The sequence below is a fragment of the Cricetulus griseus genome, chromosome 2 (assembly GCF_003668045.3).
Source record: "Cricetulus griseus strain 17A/GY chromosome 2, alternate assembly CriGri-PICRH-1.0, whole genome shotgun sequence".
In the NCBI taxonomy this organism is placed as follows: domain Eukaryota; kingdom Metazoa; phylum Chordata; class Mammalia; order Rodentia; family Cricetidae; genus Cricetulus; species Cricetulus griseus.
In genome coordinates, this window is record NC_048595.1 from 194224926 (window position 1) to 194249649 (window position 24724).

The 24724-nt window shown below is 39.9% G+C and overlaps 1 protein-coding gene across 4 annotated transcripts in view; it reads left to right on the top strand.

Moving 5' to 3' along the window:
* The window catches only part of Jakmip2 (janus kinase and microtubule interacting protein 2), a 43737-nt gene that overhangs the window by 5648 nt on the left and 13365 nt on the right, over positions 1 to 24724 (top strand). For 2 of the 4 annotated variants that reach the window (XM_035439042.1, XM_035439043.1), the window contains exons 2-13: positions 2705 to 3202; positions 7405 to 7614; positions 8554 to 8574; positions 9576 to 9674; positions 13282 to 13428; positions 14046 to 14186; positions 16192 to 16248; positions 17126 to 17245; positions 17922 to 18050; positions 19715 to 19798; positions 20487 to 20549; positions 23747 to 23845. In XM_035439042.1, the coding sequence (XP_035294933.1) occupies positions 2705 to 3202; positions 7405 to 7614; positions 8554 to 8574; positions 9576 to 9674; positions 13282 to 13428; positions 14046 to 14186; positions 16192 to 16248; positions 17126 to 17245; positions 17922 to 18050; positions 19715 to 19798; positions 20487 to 20549; positions 23747 to 23845 (1668 nt within the window). The remainder of the gene's footprint in view (positions 1 to 2704; positions 3203 to 7404; positions 7615 to 8553; positions 8575 to 9575; positions 9675 to 13281; positions 13429 to 14045; positions 14187 to 16191; positions 16249 to 17125; positions 17246 to 17921; positions 18051 to 19714; positions 19799 to 20486; positions 20550 to 23746; positions 23846 to 24724) is intronic. The other 2 variants (XM_035439044.1, XM_035439045.1) reach the window with 2 other exon arrangements.

The following is a 24724-nucleotide window of genomic DNA, read 5'->3' on the forward strand; positions in this document are numbered from 1 at the left end:
GTGCTTTACTGTAGAGTCTTACAGGGGATGAGTGAGTGGATGCATAGTTACCCTGGTAACTCCCTAAGCCTGTGTTCTCTAAACTGTATGGCAGGGCTGCTTATTCATTACTCTGCTTTGGGGGCTAGCTAGGCAACAACGGCATATGGCCTTTAATTGCACCTGTGCCTTCTTGCTCCTCATTGTGCTGTGCCAGCAATCAGTGGATATACAGTGGTAGTCTCTTAGGAGTTTCCACTGCAGGCAGGGTAAGTGGAGGTGGGGATGAGAGAGAGGCAGGCACAAAACCTGTAACATAAAGAAAAATGGACTAAGGCCCAGTGAAGTTCACAGAAAAGACAAAGGCAGTAGACATGCTTAATACTAGGCAATCAGGTCACATGAAAGGAAAGGATGTTGAGTAGCTGGGCCGGGAGGAATGTGAGACTCCCAAGGCGATTCAAGGGAAGAGCCACCAGGGAAAAGAAACCATAGGCAGATTGGTACAAATATATACTATGTGCAGAAAATAGCATATTCTCTTGTACCAGGAGCAGGGGCAGATAAGGGGAAGGAATCAGGAAGTTTTCCAGCCCAACCTGTGTAGAGTCTGGACTGGCAAGGCTGAAGTACAGGGATTTTTGTCCTCAGTTGTGGAGCTTAGGAGCTGCTGCAGTAGTACTGCCAGGGCCTGGGTTTCCTAAGAAAACATCACTAGTGTGAAGGAAGTCAAGCTCTCCAAAAGAAGCCCAAAGAACTCTGGAACAATACTGGCCAAAAGAAACGGAGTGTGGACCACAAATGTATGCCAGATATGTGACCTTTAATTAATTTCATTCTAGCTGAAAACGTAAAAAATTGAAAGCAATCCATTACTTTCCTTAATAGAGCCTGTTTAACTTAATTCATACAAAATAGTATCATTTCAACACATAGCTATTAAAAAAGGATCAACAAAAACTCTGTCTTGTGATAAATCTTCAAAATCCAGAGTGTATTTTGCACCATTGCAAGTGTTCAGTGTAGCCAGTGGCCAGCATTCTTGACAGTAAGCTGAGGAGAGGTCAGAAGACAGTCATCTGAAGACACCTCACTGCTGCTTTACCAAGTCCTCCTGGGGTCTCCACCCTTACAGGATAACCATTGTGAGATTAATTGCTGTGCTTTTAAAAATCATATGGCCTCAAAACATTACTTCACTTAGAAAATACTGCACTAGCTGAAGATAGGTAAGTAAGTGACTGAGGTAAGTGAAATCCTAAACACTCTATATTGTAATTACAATGATCCTAAAAGGGACTTTGACTCATCAGACATTTGTAGGTTGAAACTCTCTCAAATTTTGAGAGAGGGGAAACCACAATCAGAATCTATTGTACGGGGAGAGGCAGAGCTCTCTGTCACTCAACTAGGTAATGCTGCTGGGGCTCCCATTTTTTTTCACTTTCTCAAACTCTCTCTCTCTCCCTCCCCTCTCTCTCTCTCTCTCTCTCTCTCTCTCTCTCTCTCTCTCTCTCTCTCTCTCTCTGTGTGTGTGTGTGTGTGTGTGTGTGTGTGTGTGTGTGTGTGTCCACTAAAGAAAAGAAACAGGGAGAAGATGTAGACAGGTGATGGAATGAACTGAGTGGATGAGAGAATAGCACAGGACCCCAGAGGGAATTTTTATGCTACTGAAGTGGCCAAACCACATCATAGGGACCTGTTCAATCAGAGATTTAAGTAGCACAAATTGGCAGGAAGAACTAACGTTGTCAGTGGAAATGTAACAAAACTCAGGAGATTATTTTCAGCAGAATTCTTGAAAGGTGGAAAGATTAGAAGAAATGCGTACATCACTTGGAGTATTTGGCTTGGGTGGCATCAAGGTCAAGGGATAAGAGTGAGACTAGAGAATAATACAAAGAGACCTGCGGCAGCACGCAGAAATAGCATTCCTGAAGCCCTGTAATTACAACAGAACCCAACAGACTATAGGCTCTGGGGCTGTAGCTAATTGGCTACCTAATGTGCACATATGTGGATATACACAAGTCGGGGAATGGAACATGGTTACTATACAAAGAAAGATAAAGTCATTGCTATTATAATTATCTTTATTTTTTACCTTCTCCATTATCAGCAATCTGTTCTCCCCTTCTGTAAGAGAAAGAGAGGTATTATATAGTAACATTTTAGGCACCTATTTGTTTGCCTTATTGCAGTATCAAACTTTGAGCTATCCAGAGATGCTCACATCTATGGGTTGGGTGGAGCCAGAATTATACAGTCAGTAGTTGTAGACTCTTTTCCACCAATGGGAGAACTACCCCAGCAAAGCCTCCCAGTTTGACTGGGTAAACCAGTCACCTGGGGAGTTGTTAAAAGGCATATTCATTCTGATTTATGGATTTGGTGGGGAACCTGGGATTCTGCAATTCTAACAGACTTCTGAGTGTCTCTGGAACTGCTAATCTATGGACCACGTGCTGATTAAGAAGGCCCAGGACATCAAGTATTTGTCTGAACACACTAAGATAAATATCTTAGTTGTTTCCTTTTTTATACACCCTAGTCTCTGCTTTAAGGTCTGTGCTTCCTTTCCCTCTGAGCACACAGTAGCTTGGACTTTTTTTTAATAAATAAGATATTAAGAGATCACAGCGGCCTAAGCTGCAAGATCCTGCCTGGGAGCACGAGTTCTCTTTGAGGCTCACGCTTTTTCTTCCTTTCACCTCTCTGCCTCTAGGTATCAAAGCTTGAAAGAGAGAAGACGCAAGAAGCAAAGAGGATTCGTGAGTTGGAGCAGCGCAAGCACACGGTCCTGGTGACAGAGCTCAAAGCCAAGCTCCATGAGGAGAAGATGAAGGAGCTGCAGGCGGTGAGGGAGAATCTCATCAAGCAGCATGAGCAGGAAATGTCAAGGACAGTGAAGGTACGGGATGGGGAGATCCAGAGACTCAAGTCTGCCCTGTGCGCCCTCCGGGATGGCAGCAGTGACAAAGTAAGGACAGCTCTCACCATTGAGGCCAGGGAGGAGGCCCGGAAACAGTTCGATGCAGAGCGTCTGAAGCTCTTGCAGGAAATTACAGACCTGAAAACTGCCAAGAAGCAGGTGGATGAGGCTCTGAGCAATATGATCCAAGCGGACAAAATCAAGGCTGGTGACCTTAGGAGTGAGCATCAATCCCACCAGGAAGCCATCTCGAAGATCAAGTGGGAGTCAGAACGGGACATTCGGAGGCTGGTCAGTAATAATAATGAGAGCCCGGCAGAAACCTTTCTCTGCCAGAGCTCTGTGTGATTTGCTTTGCTGAGTGTTCAACTGTCAGTTACTATAAACATACACCCTGGCTTTGCCGCTACACTATTCAAAACACAAGGTAGACTGATAGGTACTTTGGTAGAAATTGGAATTATAAAATGTAAGAGATTTTACAGTCCTCATTTTCACAGGTATTCACTCAGCGACATGTGTTCTTGGGTAGTCCATGAAAAGATTGTAAATTACAAACAATTCCAACCTTAGCTTGTTTTTGTGGGTTTCCCAGTTGTAAAGTGCCCCTGGGTATTTTACAGGACAAAGGGATGTTTCTACAATTTGTCTGAAAATGGTCACTATTGAAAACATGCTGAGTGATTCATCAGTGCAAACGTGGAGCTATAAAATCCCTGGTCATTTTGAAACCGAGTTCCTTTCCCACAAATAATCAAGGAATATTTGTTATGAGCCATTCTATTTTTTAATTGGGTGTCATTCACAAAGAGTTTCCTTTCTGTTTGCAATATACTTTACTTCAACCCACACAGAATTGGTTTGTTTGTTTTGTTTTGTTTTGCTTGCAAAGCCAAAAACCATATACCGATGCCTCGTAATGCTAAAAATAAATTAGTCAATGCATTAATAAATTAGTCTAATGCATTAATCTAGTGCTGTCCTATAATGTCCTAGGTTAACCTCATCCTGTGATCTTAGAAGGGAAATTGATATTCATCTATGTACAAAAGTTGAGGATTAGCTTAAACCATTTAGAATGGATTTAATACTATGTTTCTCTAAGCCAGTGATTCTCAACCATCCCAATGCTTAGACCTTTTAAATAGAGTTCCTCATGTTGTGATGACCCTCAACCATAAAATTATTTCATTGATATTACATAACTGTAATTTTGCTGGTGTGATGACTTGTAATGTAAATATCTAATATGCAGGATATCTGATATATATCTGATATTTGACCCCATGAAAGGGCCATTCAACACCCTCCTCCCAAAGGGGTCACAACCCATTGGTTGGGAACCACTGTTCTTAGTAGAATACTGTTCAGGGAAAACCATCCTTTCCCTCTTGTGTCTGCCAATCCTCAGGAACCAGTTCCTAGGAATTCCACTGTTGTGCTTTGCGTGATATATCCAGGATTTCCACTTTAAGCTAAAAGCGGCTTCCATAGAACATTTTACAAGTTAAGCCATGTCATTTTTCTTAGTAATGTTGTATGATGTGACTGTAAATGTTGCCATGCTTCCTGAGGGATTTACTGCAGTTCATTCTGCTGCACTGTTTGACAATGGAGGCCAAAGGCAGTGCAGAAATGGTGGTCTCTGCCCTGCTCTTGGCTTCTGGAATGACCGTGGTTGATGAAGGATTCAAGACTGTGAACTGTGGAGCCATCATGTAGGTGAGTTTAAAGAAAGCCTTGAATTAAAAATTGTTGCTTGCCTTTTGGTGTGAAATCTACAATTTAGTCATAATTTTCCTATTACATCTTTCAAAGAACCCTGCTGAAGTAGACACAACATTCTCCTAAATAACCACCTGAGATCTAAACCACCCAGAGTGGCTCCAACATTGGAAGCAAACAGACTAAGATGGGGGAATGTTTCTTTAATGTTTGTATCCCTGTCTTCACTTTCTCGTTTCCCTTTCCTATACCTACCCTCATTCTCATATGCACTCTTGGACCTGGAGGGAAAGAAATGAGTTCTGTTCTTTCTAGAAAATATCACCAAAGGATTCTGCAATATATTCTTTCTCATCTACAAACTGGAGCACTGGTTAATTATGCAACATTCTGAGAACCAGATTGCATGTTCACAACCACTGTATAACAGAGCCCCCTCTATTGCTAGATATTCTACAGTGACCCACTTTGGAAAATTCTTGATGGCGTGTGAATAATCTTGGAGCTAGTATAGCACAGTACATGATAAATGGGCTCTGAAAGAGGAAGTGAAAGTATCAATATTTCATCACTCACAAGGCAGGGGACAATGACCAAATATTTAACCTTTCAGGTTCTCATCTGGCACATGGTCATCCATCGAACCTACTGAACTATTAGAAAGTGACACTATTAGAAAGTGAGATAACTTTCATAACTATAGCGCTTCCAATACCATAGAGGATGAGATTTCATTTATAATACTAAAGATGGTATTTATGCTTTATAATTTATAATACTAGAGATGACTCCATGAGGGTTTAATGAGCTGACAGCCTAGCATCTGCCATTCACTGGAGGGCATCACAAGCAACCAAGAACATGCAGTTTATTAACTGTATTAAACTGCAGCGAACACTGTGTGTAACAACTCTGACCAATGAGCACTCAGCTTAACATGACTCAGCCATCTTCGAAGAGTAAGAAAATGCAGCTGCAATTCTATCCCAAATCTACAGGACACTATTTCAATACTCAGCAGTTATCAGGTGATGTTGCAGGACAATGCAGACTTCAGTCCAAGGGTCCCACAATGTTGACCTAAAATTTAGCTTTGTCACCTAAAGTCAACAGCCAGGCAATAGTGTGTGGAAAATGAGGAACTGTGCAAGCAGATGATTTTCTGCTCTCCTCCTCATCTAAAAGGCACAGTAAAGAAACTCCCAACATGAATTATGAAATGTGAGAAAGGAGAAAGAATGACATTTGTGCTAAATGTCTTTTCTTATTTCTGTTTTAAGTATTTACATAGAATATAGTAAAATGAGACAAAAGGTTCCACCCAGTGTCTACCAGTGTCTATAATCTCTTCAAATTTCTTACATTTTTAGTCTTCTTTTTAACTCTTTGGAGACCTGCTACCCAGCTCCCAGAAACTTATTCTTACTTGTAGATACCCAGCCTTAGCTTTGCTTCTTTCTAGACACTTTTCTAACTTAAGATATGCCATTTCTCATTGCCTCTGGGCTTTTTACTCTTCTTTATTTATATATCTTTCTTTTCTTCTTACTACACTTGATCTCAGCCAAAAGGCCGAGAAGTGATTTTTTTTCCTTCTTACTCAGTAGCTGGTTGTGTGGCTGGGTAGCTGGCCCTGGTATCTTCCTCTCCTTCTCTTTCTCTCTCTCCTCCTCTTCCATCTGTTCTTTTTCTCCTTCTATTTATTCTTTCTGCCTGCCAGCCCCACCTATTCCACTCCTGCCTAATATTGGTCATTAAGCTGTTTATTAGACCAGTTGTGTTTTAGGCAGGCAAAGTAACACAGCTTCACAGACTTAAACAAATGCAAAATTTAAAAAATGCAACACATCTTTGCTTCATTAAACAAATATTCCACAGCATAAGCAAATGTAACACATCTTAAACTAATATTCCACAACAGACATTCATTTCATTTATTGTATGTTCCTCATCTACGGACAGCAAACTGCGTCCAGTCCAGTAGTACTCTAATCCATTGGTACCTGATTCCTCTGCCTAAAGTTGAAAATTCATATATTTGAGGCCACATCCAAGTTTAGCACAAATGAGTGCTAAAATCAATAGCTGTATGCCACAAGTAAATATTTTGACTGAAATTAACAGGCATTTTAAATCTCTATTCTAGTCCCAATGATGCTTCTCTGACAGTAATGATAGAACAATTGCTAAGGCTGTCTGCCTGGAAGTATGGGAAGGCAGGGAAGGCCACACGACCGCAATGGCTACAAGAACCTCCTCCAGACACCACCAGAATTGACATTCCTAAAAAATCAGTAGACCAGTACTAGGAAACCTGCAGTTCCTCCAGTTTCAAATAACTGGCTGATAGTATCCATCAGTGCTAGGATCAAGATCAAATGCTTGTTCCCTGAAGAAGACAGTGATTTTTTTGTTTGTGTCCTGAGAAACATCATAGTAGAATATTCTGCATTTAACTTTATAAAAGCAAATGATCCATTTTAAACTGTGCCTTTCCTAGCCAACCCAGACCATTTCAAACACTACAAGGAAGTCAACACCCATACAGGATATACCAGAGGATTAGAGAGAGAAAACGAAACAGTCTTTTATTATTCAGTGTTTGCTTCATGTTATTTGTGAGTTTCAGTACACATGCCAGATTCCTTAGGATGCTTTTTTCTGAATCATAACTAGAAGAGGTGGCTAGAAGAAGGGCTTCCCATAGTGAAAATGGGATTTACTTATAACATAGTTAAATGAAGTATCCTGGGTCTCATTTAATTCAGATGGACGAAATCAAAGCCAAGGACAGGATCATCTTTTCCCTGGAAAAGGAACTGGAGACTCAGACAGGCTATGTACAGAAACTCCAACTGCAGAAGGAAGCTTTGGATGAGCAGCTCTTCCTGGTCAAGGAGGCAGAGTGTAACATGAGCAGTCCGAAGAGAGAGATTCCGGGAAGGGCGGGAGATGGCTCCGAACACTGCAGCAGCCCGGTGAGTCCATTTGGGTTGAGGTTGAACAACTCCAGAGTCATCTTTTATTTAGCTCTCAAGTTCTGCTTTTTCACTTAAGCTATTTTCCTATTGATAAGTACAAATAAATCAATTCTCCTGCCTACTGTAAAACCCACAAGTATCATGGGAAAAGGCTTTCCTAGACTCACAGACAATGTAGTGGGAAGGCGTGTGCCACCACTGCCTTTAATACCAGCATTCAGGAGGCAGAGGTAGGTGGATTTCTGTGAGTTCAAAGCTAGCCTGGTCTATAGAGAGAGTTCCAGGACAGCCAGGGATACACAGAGAGACCCTATCTTGAAAAACCAAAAACCAAGCCAAACCAAAATAAAATGAATTAAAAATAACAAAAAAACTTGAATCTATCATAAGAACCATAAGTTAAAAGAAAATATTTGCCTGTTGCCAAGATTGGTAATTTTTCTGTGTGAACAATTGGATTAGAAATTGACAAAGAAAGTTATCATCTACAGAGGTGGGGTGTGTGCCTATAAGAAAGACTGAATCGTCCATAGCCATATCACAAACACTTCCAGTCTGAGTGAACTTGCCACTTATTCACTAGATTAGCATCATCTTATATGAGAAATTATTTTCCAAAGTATAATGAAAGACATAAGCATGAATGTAATAGGCTATCAGATGATTTATCTGCAAAAAAGGCTGAAAATATATCATTTAGGAACAAAAAATAAGTTCCAAAGTATTACTTTGAACAAAGAATTGAATAATTCATGAATTGCTTTTCAGGACTCTCTCTCTCTCCCTCTCTCTCTCTCCCTCTCTCTCTCTCCCTCCCTCCCCCTCCCTCCCTCTCTCTCTCTCTCTCTCTCTCTCTCTCTCTCTCTCTCTCTCTCTCTCACACACACACACACACACACACACTAGTAGGAGGTGGGAAATATATACCGATCTAAGATGCAACACATGGAAATTTTAGTTCTTTTGTTAATACCTATATGAAATATAGCATGATTACCCCAAAAAATGGACTTTAAAGTTAGACCCCTTGGTTCAGATTCATTATCTGAGTGGCCTTATACAAACCACTTCCCTGTTCATTATCCTTATCTGTAGGATGAAGGTCATGATGATTTCTGCAGGGCTGGTCTATGCATTAGAAGATGTGATATAGGGAATACAGTGTATATGGTACATAGTTAACTTCCATAGCTCTGATTACTGGTATCCACCACAAGACCCAGGCTAATTTAGAACCACCCTCAGATTAGCCTGTTGTGCTGAATCCTCTAGGATATGATGACTCCAGGGATGCTCCATCAATAGTGAACCACAATCAAAATAAAAAACAGTAATAGAATCACAAGCATGTAATTAGAGTAGGCATACAGCACAGAATTAAGCTATAACTGCTGTGAATAAGGTGATTCATACAATTGTTATATTGTACAAATATTTTATTCTTGATTATATTGTAAACCCTGCCTTTTATACATGAAGGTAATATATGTTTCCCCACAGTGATCTTTTTCTTCAGGAGTACAGAAAAATTCCCCAAACCCCATGCCTACTTCCTAATTGGTCCACTCTATGGCTAAGTATGATAGCAGACAGTTGTCTGTGTTGTGGGAAGCTATGGACATTTGCAACACAAGGATGGTCTCCGAACTTCACACCTTATTTTGGTCCTAGGGCAAACAGCTCTGCTGAACTGTCTCAACCTTCTGCATGCTCCATGCCACAATTCTGGGCTCCAGGGTCTGCTTGCCACGTGGAATTCATTTGTAGTTTTAACCAGGCTTAACCTAGCAGTAAATGTTGGGAATTAGGGAGGGTAACTAGTTTTCTCTTAGTAAAGAACATTTATCTGTCATTTCATGGACCAAAATGGAAGAAAGGAGCCTATTACATTCATGAATGGTTTTCCAGACTTCATAAAATATTACTGAAGAGATGCTTGTTTTGCTTCTCATGTGTAGGATTTGCGAAGAAATCAAAAGAGAATAGCTGAATTGAATGCCACTATAAGAAAGTTAGAAGATAGGAACACCTTGCTTGGAGATGAGCGAAATGAATTGGTAAGTTGTACACACACTGTTTCTATTGTGTTGAATTAGATGCTAAGCTATAAAAGTATGCATTCTGTTGTGTAGTTTATCATGAGAGAAAAATGAGCAAGCAGTAACAGTACATCATGGTAAATCCTCACAAAGTGGCTGCCCCACAGAAGTACCTTCCAAGTGAGTAAGTGGAAAATGACCAAGACCCCTCCCTCCCTCCAATCCAACACCCACCTAATAATGGCACCACTCTGATTTCTATGTAGGTATCTGTCATAATTAACTTAAAAATGTAATTGCATACTGTGCCTGTGTGTCTGGCTGCTTTAGCTCAGTCAGTGTTGCCTATGAGAGTCTCCCTTGAGCTGTTTGTGAAATGGTTCTCTTTAGTAACTCTATAGCATCTAGTTAATACATTGCAATACATGCAGCTATACTTAAGGGGTATTTATTGAGCTTCTAAGCACATTTAAGGCTGTTAAGACTGGGGCAGCTAGGTATCTGTGATGAAGAAAAGTGCCTTTTGCCTTTGGGCATAGGAATTTGGATTCTGCAATGAGGTCAGCTCGCTCCTGAAGTTGTTCTAACACTATGTTCTCTGCCAATGTGCAAGGGTCTCAGTGTTTCCATGTCTTTGCCAACATGCAAAGATAACCATTCACTTCAGCCATTTCAGTGGTCGTGTGGTGTATTTTTATTCTGACTTTTGTTTGATTTTTATCTTTTCTAATGAGATTGGGGGAGCTGGGCTGCTGGGCTGCTGGGCTTTCTTTAGTATCTGTCCTCAGCATTTTGTTCTTTCTCTATTCTCCTTCATTTTCTTATTAACATTTGAACATTTCAAAATTAGACATTTAGATATACTGCTCTGTGACTTGTATTTTGATGGTGTTGTTTATGTAAAGGTGACATTAGCCTTTCCCTTAATTTTGGGTCATTCTCTCTAGGTCTTACTTTAAGTCACCTCTCACAAGTTTTAAGTGTTATAATATATTGCTGCTTCATTCTATTTTATTTTTTTAGTTGAATAGAAATCAGTTCAGTTAAGTTATAAGATCTAGAATAAAAACAAGTCTAACTATAGGCTGAGCATTTAAAATTAATATTAAGCCTCTGTGTGGTTATTTGAGAGCAGCTGCTGAGACCCAGAGAAACTCTGCCTACAATGATGATGATGATAATAATGATGATATGTAAATCAGAGGAAATCATTTGACATTGACCGCTAGCTTTTTAAAAATAATGTCATACAACTTCTTCCAGAAAGTGTGTGGCTCAATTTCCAGACATCTAGAGATTTTTAGATTATCTTCTGTTACTAGTTACTCCTTAACACTCACCACACTTAGCAACATTTTGTTCCCTTGGGGTTATTACACTTTTATTTATGGTCATTGCATAGGGTCAGTGTCTTCTTTTGCTTTCTACTGCTATAAAACAACATGACCAAAAGCAGTTTGAGGAGGAAAGGGTTTATTTGGCTTGCATGTTCATATACAGGAAGGGAAGGGGAGGGAAGGGAAGGTAGGAACTCAAACTAGAACTGTGGAAGAATGTTGCAAACCTGCTTGCGGAGCCCACCTTGCTCAGTTTGCTCTCTTATACAACCTAGGACCATTGATCAGGACGGTACTGCTCATGGGCTGGGTCCTCCCACATGGATCATTAATCAGGAAAATGTCTCATAGACCAATACCCATGGGATATTTCCTTAATTGAGGTTCCCTCTTCTCAGGTGACCCTAGTTTGTGTTGAGTTGGCACAAATCCAACCAGAGTACAGTCACTTTTAGAAATATCTCATATTCTCAGGAAAGAAACTTGTGCTCTATAATCTTTGTTAGAGTTTTAGTCAAGTTTGTTGCCTTGTTTTAAATTTTGTGTATACTTCTAATAATTTTGTCTACTTTTTCTCCCAACAAAATTGCCCATGTCTCTTCTTAGTTCTGCCCATTTTTATACGTATTTGAAGTTATGTCACTTGATAGGTATAAATTAATATTTGCTGATGGTTTTGGTATATCAGCCACTTTGTGATTAGAAAATGCTTTCTTTCCTTAATCTCACATCTATCTGTTATTAGTTAAACTATAGCAGTGCTTCTTAGAGTTTACACAAATCTGTTTATTAATATATATGCATGCATATGCATGGTTGAGTATATATGTATAATTTCAGTCTTTTCCCCATAATACGGCCAGTCTTTCTGAAGACACATTCTGTTGGGTACTTCCAATCTCTGACTAAATGCTGTGCTAAAATTGGGCAGTTTTTTCTCTTCTTGCTTGTTTGCATTTTCTATGAATACTATGCACCAAATAGACCTAAATATTTAAAACACAGGACATTAACCTCCAGAAGAGATCAATATTGCAATAATAAACTCAGTGAATAATTTGTCTTTACACATACTCAAAATTTTGAATTGTCAATTCAGACACCAAAACTCTAAAGGTACTGTGCCAGATTATTTCTGAAAAGAAAATTCTATGTTTTTGTCATTGCCCTAACACTGTAGTTTTCAAACTGACATTAGGATAGGACTGGGGTAGTGCTAAGAACCACAAATGGAGTCTTTTTCTTTTCAATCACAAGTCATTTTCTCCTTGATCTCCCCAAATAATAGATTTCCATAAGAGGAGTGATGGTTTTTGAAATTTCTGAGATCCCTTTTCCTTGTGACAGGAAAAGAATAAACTAATCATTAGAATGGAAATCCAATGTGTCTATATAGATTGGCCTATAATCCATCAACTAAACAGAATTGTTTTGAAAATGAAAGGAAGGGATGCTGATGGTTACAAGACAACATTCATACATTTAGCTTCTAAACTAAAGGCAATGTAGGCAACATGCATAGTCATGACAGCTGGCAGGTGTTACTGTCATCAACAGGCCGAGCGTAGGGATGCTGTTCAGTGCGCTGTGAAATATAGAACAGGCCCCAATGACAACAACAGAAAAATATAAACTGCCTTACTGAGAGGAAGGAGATTTCAGCAAGACCTTTTAAGGAGGTGATGCAGTGGGAAAGCATGAGGCTTGGAGACAGGTTCTGTGACCGTGAGGTTCAATGTACTTCTATATCATTCTGAGCCAATGAGAGGTTCCTCCTGGTCCAGAAGTGGATGCGTCCATGCATGGGTGAGTGAGGCGAGGGAAGAAAAAGGGAGCAAAGAGAACTTTGGTTTCTTCTGGCCACTTCCAGCAGCAGCAGCATCTCTGTTAAGATAATGGACAGGAGAGGATGTGAAGATTGTACCGGAAGGCACTAGAGCCAGGCATCATGGCTCATGGCCTTTAATCACAGCACTGGGAAAGGTAGAAACAAGATGATTTTGTGTCTGTCCCATGCTTGTTAGCTTACATAGTAAGTTCTGAGTCTACTAGCACTCCGAAACAAAATCCTATTAAAAAGAAGGGAGGAAGGAAGGAGGGAGAAAAAGCAAATAACCACTAAATGAAACTAAAAATAGATTGATTGCTTAAATGGAGGACAGGAATGTACTGGTCAATCCTGGGATACGTGGAATGACTGCAGGCGCGCTTTCCCTCTTTTACATTTGACCCCTCCTGCCTACTTCCCTCAGGATACCAAAAATAAATCTCAATGTGTTTATTTCCAGTTAAAACGTGTGCGGGAAACTGAAAAACAATGCAAACCTCTCCTGGAAAGGAACAAGTGCCTCGCCAAGAGAAACGATGAACTGATGGTGTCTTTGCAGCGCATGGAGGAGAAACTAAAAGCTGTAACCAAGGAAAACTCAGAAATGGTGTGTATGAAAGACTCTGCAGAAGCTACTGCTTCCTCCTTTGGAGCCCTGTGACCTACTGGTTTTCCTTGAGGTTATTTCTTATATTCTGCTTAGACTTCCCATCTAAGCAAGGAAACTTGAAGAAGAAAGCAAGAGAAGGGCTTGCCTCTGAATCATATAGGGTTTTTAACCTTGCAGAACTGGAGGAGTTCTTCCAGGGATGTACTCACTCTTCAAATACTTGCAAATGGAGAAGCAAAGCCTTAGTGTGGTTCTTCAAGCCACAGAAACGTGGAGTGAGCTCATGCCTGCCTTCTAAATTGCTTGACAGTTGGAAAATCAGCATCATGGATGACTGACATGATTGTATATTCCTGGAAAGACTGCTGAGATAAGATAACTATAGAAATATCCAAAAATGCTGTCACGGACTTCAATGTGTTAGATCAGATAAGATGTACCTGAGGTTTTTAGTTGGTGTGTGTGTGTGTGTGTGTGTGTGTGTGTGTGTGTGTGACACTGAATGGAGACAATATTCTAATTAGTTGAGGCTCAATTTTTACAAATTTACCAGTGATTAAAATTGGGGATTTTTAAGCTTTCCACTTGTAATTTCTTTTTCTTCTCCAATTTAGAGAGAAAAAATAACATCTCACCCACCCTTAAAGAAACTGAAGTCTCTGAATGACCTTGACCAAGCTAACGAAGAACAAGAGACAGAATTTCTGAAACTGCAGGTCATTGAGCAGCAGAACATCATTGATGAGCTCACAAGGGTAGGTGAACCCATCTGCAAACCCCTAGCCATTCTCAAGGATGTCTAACCAACAACCACTATGTAAGGAAGCATTTAATAATTTTGGATTGACTCTGGAATCCAATATTCATGTGCCCAGCATGTAATTATGTACAAGAAACTCTATCCACAAATGTTAGTATCATTAAACTGATTTACACCTTTCAATTATAACCATTTGCCAACTAGTCTGGACACATAAAAATGAGCCACATTAAGGACTTTTCAGATGCATTGTTATGTAAGTATACAGGGTAGGTCTGCATGCCTTGTAGTTGTTTTCCACTGTCAGGCTTTCCAGGCTCCCCAATTCAACTTTTTGGCTACAAAAACAGGACCATATAAACCATGTTTCTAATACCTAATCTGCATAGCACATAGATAGGTTTTACAGGTAAAGAATAGTGTCATAATTCTGTAATAGAGCAAGAAATCCAGTCTACACTTGATTGATAGATACTTAAGTACCTGTTGACTGGGTGATTACAGCCACACCCTTTGCATCCAGTTTAGGTTTCTGTTATCGATATGGTGGAATAAGACCTCTTAAGGCCTTCAGACTTCCTTCTTCATCTCTCTGTCTTTATTCTGTGAATGGCATCTTTATTTCTTCTTATTTCAAGAATAAGCCAAAGTCTGAAGACTTGCACTAATTATGAGGACAGGTGGGCTGTTACACAATAGTATCCAGAATGGGTGAACTTTGGTTCACTGCCATTGAGAGTAAAGGAGTCTATTTCTGTCTGTAATTAATTACTACTCACCTTTTAAAAATTGTCCATTGTTGCTGTGTGTCAGTGCCACATGCCTTTAATCCCAGCACTCAGGAGGCAGAGGCAGAAGGATCTCTGTGAGTTTGAGGCCAACCTAGTCTACAAAGCAAGTTGCAGGACAGCCAGGACTCTTCCACAGAGAAACCGTGTCTTGAAAATAAAATTGTCCACTGTTCTTATATGTTATACTGTGCACCTCCTACATTGAGAGTAATCTAAGTGTACAATGTGTAAATGTTTAAAATTTCACAGTTATATTGAGGATGCAAGATCAAAATATTTTATATATAAAGGCAAAATAGTCTAAAGGCTAATGATTTGAATCATATTCAAATATAGTTGATTACTCACTCCTGCCTTGATAATACCTAAATCTCATGTAGTCATTGATCTAGGGATATACCTGTCTTTGAACACCCTCAAATTTAGCTGTAGGTTTCCCATTGGTCAGGGAGTTCCATGGAGCTCAAATATGTTTAAACCACAGAGTACTTAATGCATAGATGCAAGTTGTCCCAGTTTCTATGCTCACAGCATAAAGTCATGAAGATGATCACAGAGTGTAGGTATTCACCAAGTTTCTCAGAAAATCACAGTCATCTCTCCCCAAATAAAACAGAAACAAAACTAGGTGACTCCAATAGAGTAGCTGTTCTGCTTCCTGTTCCATCCTCACCAGATGCAGAGTCAAAACAAGGATCCAAAAATAGTCAAGGGACACCTGCCTATGCTAAGAAATGACAAAATATGAAAAATAAATGTGTGTTCTAATTAGAAATAATATTTTCTCACCACAAATGAAAATTGTGGGCATTGGAAAGGATAACAACTACTCTTTGTGTGACCCTGTTTTCAGGTATAAAATGAAGGAATACAGGACACCTCCTGATTAAGTGGCAGGAAATTTATAATATACATACTATGGAAATATTAGCACATCATATCCAAACATTACCAAATTTATAAAGTAAAATCCCACCCCAGATAAAAATATATAATCCTTTCAGGGGAAAACAACTGTCTCTGAAAAACAAAACAAGGGTCCCTGCACAGGTAACTCAGAAGGTGAGTTCTGTCCTCAGAACACACTGCTAGAGACTCTCTTGGACCCAGTGCTCTCTTCCAGCCTTTGTAGGCAGAAGAAAGTGGCAATAAAGCTATTGGGAGATGTACCACAACTTTCGATCTGAAAAGTTCTTATCTGTTTTCTAGGACCGAGAAAAACTCATCCGTAGGAGAAAGCACAGGAGAAGCTCGAAGCCAATCAAGGTAACGGGGAAACTTTTTATCTGACATTTGCCAAAAAGAGCCAGGAAGGGGAGGCGTGCCTAGGAACCTTCCTGCAAAGTGTGATAAATCAGACACTCCTGAACTGCAGCAAACTATGAGCACTACTCTTTAAAAAAAAAAATTCTTGACATTTCTCAGTCTGAAAATGGCTGTGTTGTGCACTAATCTGGAAGGCCATGATTTCCTCTAATAGGAAAGCCAGTGGACTTAGTGTTAGAAGGTTTTTCTGACAAGTGGGTGGGTTACATTCTAAGAACACGTAAGAGATATACATGATTGATATCTTCCATTGAATCATATTAATTTCTGATATCTGTCCTGTAACTGATTAATGTGTTTGCATTATTATCATTTGGGAAATATTATAATGGCATTCTCAGCCCACCATTATTTTTATAGCCCTTACGACACACAGCATTTCCTGGTTTTGAATTCTGTGATTGTTATTTACCATGTATGTCACTTGGTTTGGATGTGGGATTGGATGACTAGAGTGAAGACCATGACCTCCTTTACATGGATGCCTCCATCTTCAAAGCCCCTTGGGCCGATTTTAAATACTAAAAAGAGTAGGATGCATTGACCATTTATGGCATAGAAGGTAATGTGAACAGATTATGGTGGCTTTAGAACATACCCAAATAGTCATACACTTCCTTTGAGTATGTCCAAGTGAGAAACATGAGGAAAAGATGGATTGGCATTGTGTTCCTGACTAGTGTTTGTACTTCACCGAGGAACCTTAAAAAACCCATGATCTCTGTGCTCATCTGTATCTGTAGTGAATAGTGTTTGGATATGGCATTTTTCACTGATTTTAGTCATATTAGTAAGTTTATACTTTCTCTCCTCTTAGAGGCCTGTTTTGGATCCATTCATTGGCTATGATGAGGACTCCATGGATTCAGAAACATCATCCATGGCTTCCTTTAGAACAGACCGGACACCTGCCACTCCGGATGATGACTTAGATGAGGTAGGCCTTTTCTTTTCTCTGGTCCTGTATGATACTGTCACCAAATCTTCCCTCTAAGGGGAAGGAAAAATATATATATATATATATATATATATATATATATATATATGTATATAATCTGGGAACTGAGCCAGGACTTTGTACTTTGTGCATGCTACGTGAGCATTTTACCAACTAAATTTCATCGCCAGCTCCCCATCCCATGTTTTTGAGAAAATTCTCTGGTGATGATTGTATTATGCGCTAAGTCTAAGTTCTAAGGCTGAGAATATGATTTATTAGAGATGAATTATAACCATAAATTGATGATTTATTTATGTATCTGAGTGCTTAGAAAGAAATGAGAGCAAAGATTTAAGTACACTTGCCTCAAATTTAGATCCAAACTTTGGGTATGACTTCTTATTTGAATCTAAAATTGGATATTATTCAAGGCCAAATGGGAAGTAAGCATTAATGTAAAAAATAATTTTCTTTCATTAAAATAATGTCTTATGTTTTTTCCAACTATGTTGAACATATCCTGTATTCACATTTTCACTGATAATTCGGTTTTAAAAACAAATCAAATAAGTCATAATTCTTTACAAGAGTAGGAAAATGTCACTTTTCACACAAAACAAGGGACACAGACATAGTATATTTACTTTTGGACTTTTTGTTTTTCAAACCCCAGAGTCTAGCTGCTGAAGAATCCGAGCTAAGATTTCGACAATTAACAAAAGAATACCAGGCCCTCCAGAGAGCATATGCCCTCTTGCAGGAGCAGACTGGGGGCATCATAGATGCTGAAAGAGAAGCCAAGGTAAGTGTGGACCTGCAAGAGGGTCTGGAGTCAAGTTGCAGGTGTTGCATCTCAAAAGCACCAAGAACATTAAAATGTCAGTGGCACAGCTTTCTGTGTGCCTTTTTATCCTCCAAAGCTACTGTTTTTTATTTAATTCCTACAAACTTCAGATCTAAACACATAAGGACCAGCACAGATCAATGCTTTTGTTCCTTTAAAGATAGTGGGCTGTGTGCTTATTATTTTCCATACTTTAAAACTTACATTTTTCTAACCCATATTGGATTTTTGATGATCCATTTTTTTAAGTTCCTTGCTTTAAAAATAGTTATTTCACTTTTCAAAAGTACTGATTAATCCATTTTCTCTTCTTAATTAACTAGTGTAAAACATTGCATTTACAGCTCACTAAGAATTTCACAAAGTTTGAATGAACCCTTGTGTCAGCTACCCAAGGAAGATATTTTTGTAAGAGAAGAATTTAAGTCCTAGAGAGATTAATGGATTTGCCCAAGGTCACATAGCTAGTATGTGCTAAAACTTGGATGATTGCTCAATTATTATTGTGTCTACTTTCTTTCTAGAATATCATAATTGTCACTCATAAGCCTTTCTCCAAAAGAAGGAAGGACAGAGGAAGAAAGGGAGGAAGGGAAGGAGAGAGGGTGGGAAGCAAGGAAGGAAGGTAATAGGAAGAAAAGAAGGAGGGAGGAAGGGAGGAAAGAAGGAGAGGAGTGGGGAGGATAGGAGGAAAGAAGGAGGGAAGAAATTATGTATTCATTCATTCAGTGGAAGTCAAATGATTTACCTGGGTCCTGATGCTAGGACATGAACCCAGCCTTTAAGCTGAGGAATCAGAGCCATCAGAAGAACCTGCCTTATGAACTTTGGCAAGTAACCAGAAGTATCATGTCTCTGCAGTACTGTTGCCTACTTTTCTTTGTGAAGAGATCACAACATGCTGGGGGTACCACAGCAACCACTCTTATTCATTTAGAAGGTAGATAGGTAATACAAGTCTATTTTTAATTTATAGCACAGACACACACACACCCATGGGGATAATGTTAAAGACCAAACTTTGATGTGGAACAGACAGTCAAGCTATCATGAGAAAGAGATGCTCTCTTTTGCTCATGTATTTTCCTCAATTCTATGATATTTGAGGTTCTCACTGTCAGCATTTGTTAACCTTCATACTGCATAGTACTGTATATACATACATATATAATGAGTAGTAAAACAAAAAGTTTTCAATTTATATTTAAGTACTGAAGCACAATGTTGGCTCTGAAAGAATGAATCGAACCTGAGGAGGAAAATAATAAATACTTCCCGCCCCCATAAAAGAAGCTCATTTAGATAGAGAGCAGCGGTGAGTTACCACAGAGGATTTGGCAAACAGGAATGTCACCTGAGGTCAGAGGTGAAGTCTAGATGGAGTCTGGAGTACGACAAGAACCCTTTCCTGGCTAGCTGGAGAGTGTGCATGTTAGTGTGATGATGACAAGTGGAACCACAAGGAGATTTATTCAAGACACTAGATCGTCTTTATCATAAAGGCAACTTAGAAGAATACTTTTGTTTTTGTAAACCCCTCCCCTGCACAAACGAATTTGCTGAGCACTAGTGAAGGACATGGTCATGTTACTCATTGAACTCTGGAATTTTGATCTCACCAGGCACAAGAGCAGCTCCAAGCAGAGGTGCTAAGATACAAGGCCAAAATCGAAGATCTGGAGGCAACGTTAGCTCAGAAAGGGCAGGTAGGTGCTTGGTTGCTAGCTCTTCTGCAGGTGCATCTGGTTCAGGCTGTCTCTCCTCTGGCTCACCCCATGCATGGGCCACACCCAGGACATGGCTTGGCTCACCACAGTGACTTTTCTCAAACTGTGTCAGAATGTAAAATATTCCTGTCCCCAGTGTTATTCTCCCATAGTGCAAACCCAGCCACAGTGGTGAGTGAAGGTGGGCAAGAGAGAGGCCAAAGGGAGGGGTGCCCAGTCTGGACAAGGCTTGGAGCTGTCACAACTGCTTAGGCAGTACTTCCATCCCCTAGCGCGTTCTTTGCCTCTGTGCTCCATATATGGTTCTGCATTGTAATGTTTTCCATTCATATGTATTGAGCCCGTGTGCATTCTGACCTGTTTCACTTTTTTTTGCCTGTGTGGTCACTTCTGAGTCCCCAGAAGGCTGGTCCTGGATTATTCAGACTGGAAAAAGCTAGAGATAGTAAGTGGCAATCAATGGAAAGAGGGCTAATTTGTCTTTGCAACTTTGGCCCCAGAATCCTTAAAGAAGTAGCTGGCAAGGGTGGGTGTCATTTACCAGAACCAGTTACTCTGTGCAGGCAAACTGGGTGGAAAGAACACAGCTCTGGCCAACTAGTTTGAGGACACATACTCCTTCCTGGCACTCTGAAATGCTGACTTCGCGATATTCTTTGTCAAACAGGATTCACACTGGGTAGAAGATAAACAACTTTTCATTAAGAGAAACCAGGAGCTTTTAGAAAAGGTATGTTGGGCGCACCACCCTAGCGGGGCAAAGGAAAAAGTGATGATCCAGGAGCAGCAGGGGGTGCTCTCAGGAGTGGCACAGGGGCCAGGGAAGGGGAGGCTTTTCCGCCACTGCTCTGTCCTCTGCTGCGCGCACAACTGCATCCCATTACTGCCATCACCATCCGTTAAGTGGCACTCGTGCATGGCTGCGGACTTGTGAGGACGTGACTCCTGTGCCCCACTGATTTGTTCACCATGTATATGTACTGTATGTGTGTGTGTGTGTGTGTCTGTGTGTGTGTGTGTGTGTGTGTGTGTGTGTTTACATACCCATGAGTATTGCCTGTGTGGTTGTTCACCTGCCTCCCCCTTAAAAAAAAGAGAAAAAAGAAAAAGAAATCTCACTGCACATGGTGTCTTGTGTAAGAAAGTGACAGAATATATCTGTGTTCTGACTTTCACAGACTATATTCTCACTTTTAGACATATTTGCTAAGCTTGGCTGCTTCTTTTCTTTTACTTTTTAAAGGAAGGGATTGATTTGGGGGGAGTTTTTGTTTGTTTGTTTGTTTGTTTGTTTTTAGTTGCATCCAAAAAAAAAAAATCATGTCCAGAACACTGGTTAAAAACAGATATGTTTATAACCAATAGAATCTAATCAAAGATTTAAAACATAATCTTATACTTAACAGAAACAGACTTTTAAAGCTTTTGAATATAGAAAACCTGGTTTAAAAAAAAATGACCGCTATGCTCTGGTTATAGTTGGAAGGAAAACGCTGTTGTCTTCCTTCCAGTTTGGGAAAGCTAGTGCATCCTGTCTTTCTCCAGGTGTGGCAGGATTGAGTCCAGAGATGGCCAGTACCCAAAATTCAAACCTTAAGGCTTCTAAAAAGAAATGTGATTAGGTGGGCCTGGTAACACAAATGGCTAGCTACTCAAGTGGCTGAGGCAGGGCAATCAGAACTTGAAGGTCTCCCAAGGATACATAGTGAGTTCAAGACTAGACTGGGTAACTTAGTGAGATCATTCTGGAAGAAAAAATAGAAAAGAGGATTTAGAGGTAGAGCACTTGCCTAGCATACCTAAAGCTCTATGTTCAGTCCATGTTACAAAACAAATAAAAAGTTAAATAGAAACTTAAGAGACAAGAAAAAAGTCAGTATTACACACATACACACACACACACACACACACACACACACACATACACACACAGAGAGAGAGAGAGAGAGAGAGAGAGAGAGAGAGAGAGAGAGAGAGAGGGAGGGAGGGAGGAGAGAGAGTGGGAGGACAGAAACAGACAGTCAGAAAGATAGAGAAGTTGAGAAGGTGCATGGTGATAAAAGCCCTTATTGATCATATTAGTAAATGTCACATGTCACATAACTTCTCACCCTTGCTCTGTTGCTGTTGTCTTATTAATCATTAATCTCAGAGATGTCCCATGATGTGTTTTTACAATCCTTTATCATGCAGTTGATTCTTTCTTAATTTCTTTAGTCTGTTTTTTTTTTTTTTTTTTTTTTTGCCAAAGAGAAATTTGGGGGCTACGTCTTCTAATTCATTAACAGAAACACACACACACACACACACACACACACACACACACACACACACACACACACACACAGAGAGAGAGAGAGAGAGAGAGAGAGAGAGAGAATACTTTATTTTCAGTTATATGATTTGGAAAATAAGATCTCTATAATTAAAGCCTCTGTGTCTGTATTTCTACATTTAAGCTTTTAAACTGCCACTGTACATAATGATTGCTTCATAGTCAACAACAAGAAAAATAGTACATAGAAACTATGAGATTCCTTAAAATCCACAGGGGTCTCAGACTTGATCTGAGGGGAAGACACTTTGGTGCACATCTGAGTTAACCCCTTGTCTCATGCTAAATCAGGTTGTACAAGATGCCCTTGATAAAGTTGTCTAGGACAATGGTGTGATGTTGTGTACCTGTAGTCCCTATACAAACAGTAAAGTAGGACAATCAATGGTGGCCAGGAGTTGGAAGTCATCCTGATCCACATAGAGAGACTCTGTCTTAGAAAACCAAGCAATTGGTAGCAAATAAACAACAAACAGCCTTATAGGACTATAGAGAAAGAGGTGCCATTTGTGAGTGTTTGGGTGAGCGGAGGTACACACGGCTTGGCATTTGGGGAAGTGAATGATTTTTTTTTTTGTAGTATAGAAGATAGAGGAGGGCTGGAGAGATGGCTCAGAGGTTAAGAGCACTGACTGCTCTTCCAGAGGTCCTGAGTTCAATTCCCAACAACCACATGGTGGCTCACACTATCTATAATGAGATCTGGTGCCCTCTTCTGGTGTATACATAATAAATAAATAATAAAATCTTTAAAGAAGAAGAAGAAGAAGAAGAAGAAGAAGAAGAAGAAGAAGAAGAAGAAGAAGAAGAAGAAGAAGAAGAAGAAGAAGAAGAAGATAGAGGAGTGTTTGCCAGGTAGATGAGGACAGAGAAAGCTCCTGGAATCATGGAATAGATCGGGACTGCTAGGGGTGTGTGTGTGTGTGTGTGTGTGTGTGTGTGTGTGTGTGTGTGTGTGTGTGTGTCTACATGTTCACATATGCCTGTACAGCGATGACACACTGATAACATTGAAGACTGAGTGATCAAGAGTTGAGCAATTTTCTAAGTTTTAGAATTCCATATTATGGAATCTCATGTCCTTCTATTCAACAATTACTGTGTGTTTCATAATTCCTGCAAGAGTATATGTCAAATTTTATCACAATACAAAAGGTTGTTTGAGATGATGGGCATAACTTGATTAGATTGTAGCCACAAACTTCCATAGTTGTGAGCTGTATATTAACGGTCAAATTATTCCTGTGACAACTGGTAGTTTCAGAGATAAACATGTCAATTGCCCTCATAAACACCTATAAATCTATTCCCAGCACACTGTGTCTGACCTGTACCGGAAATGTGAGTATTTCAAATTCACTGTCTACAGAACCTCTATCCTTAAAGGCTCTTCTTGACATTTGTCTCTGTGTCTTCCAAAAATGGCTGGAAGATGGCTACAAGGAAAGCCAGACCTACCCCCAACCACATCTTAGGGATGGTTGTCATGGTCCAGAGCAAATTCTTTCCATGAGTGGATGAGGGCTGTCCATGCTTGCTTTGCCAAGGTGCTCCTTACTGTGCTTACCTAACTCCGGGGTTTACTTTATTAGATAGAGAAACAGGAAGCAGAGAATCACCGGCTACAGCAGGAACTTCAGGATGCCAGAGACCAGAATGAGCTGCTGGAGTTTCGCAACCTAGAACTAGAAGTAAGGAAATGATAATGCTCATGATGCCATGATTATGATATATGCAGAGTGTGTTAGGGCTGGGGGCCTGAAGTAGGCATTTCAGAATCATATTCTCATTTGGACCTCAGAGTGAGCTCAGAATTCTATAGCTGTGACAATTGAGACTAAATGTTGCCCATGCTATATGACTGGAAATGGTGAGTCTTGAGGAAGCTTGAAACTGTCCTCACAGGGACTGTGCTTTTTCAACATCTGGGCAACTGGTTTTAGGAAACACCTAGATTAATCAGGCCAAACTTGAGGCGCTTGCTTTGGAGGATTTATTGAAATAAAACACGTGAATACACCTTCATTGTATTCTACAAAATCTGAATGAGGTTCTGGGTGATGGCAAATTCCTGTTTGGGTTTTCTGTTATTTGGCTAGTGATGTTTGTCTTGAGGTTATTTCAGATTAGGTCTGGGGGTGAAGTTAGCAATCACTGTGCTCCAGGGGAAGAGAGTGAGGCATCCCTGCAGCCTTTCTATCTAACCCTTAAAGAATGAGATGACTAAATGTGCAGAGGTTCTTTGCCATCATAAACCTTCAGAGCAAATCCACCCTCTGATATCTGAAGGGAATAAATATTCATACTGTTTAAATTGTTTCTCCACTTGCCACATTTCCCTGAGCAGGAATCCTCAAGGATGGATGGTACCATCTATAAATTTTCTCCCATATTTTTAGTTGACTGATTAATTCTCTTTCATTCAATTTAGGCATGTACATACTGAGTCTAGGTTTGTTTTTGTTTTTTTTTTGCCAAATGACATATTGACAAACTGCTGTTACAGTGTAAGGAGACAGCTAGCTTAGTGTTTGATCAGTTGCCACTTCTTTTCTCTTCTTACATTCTTC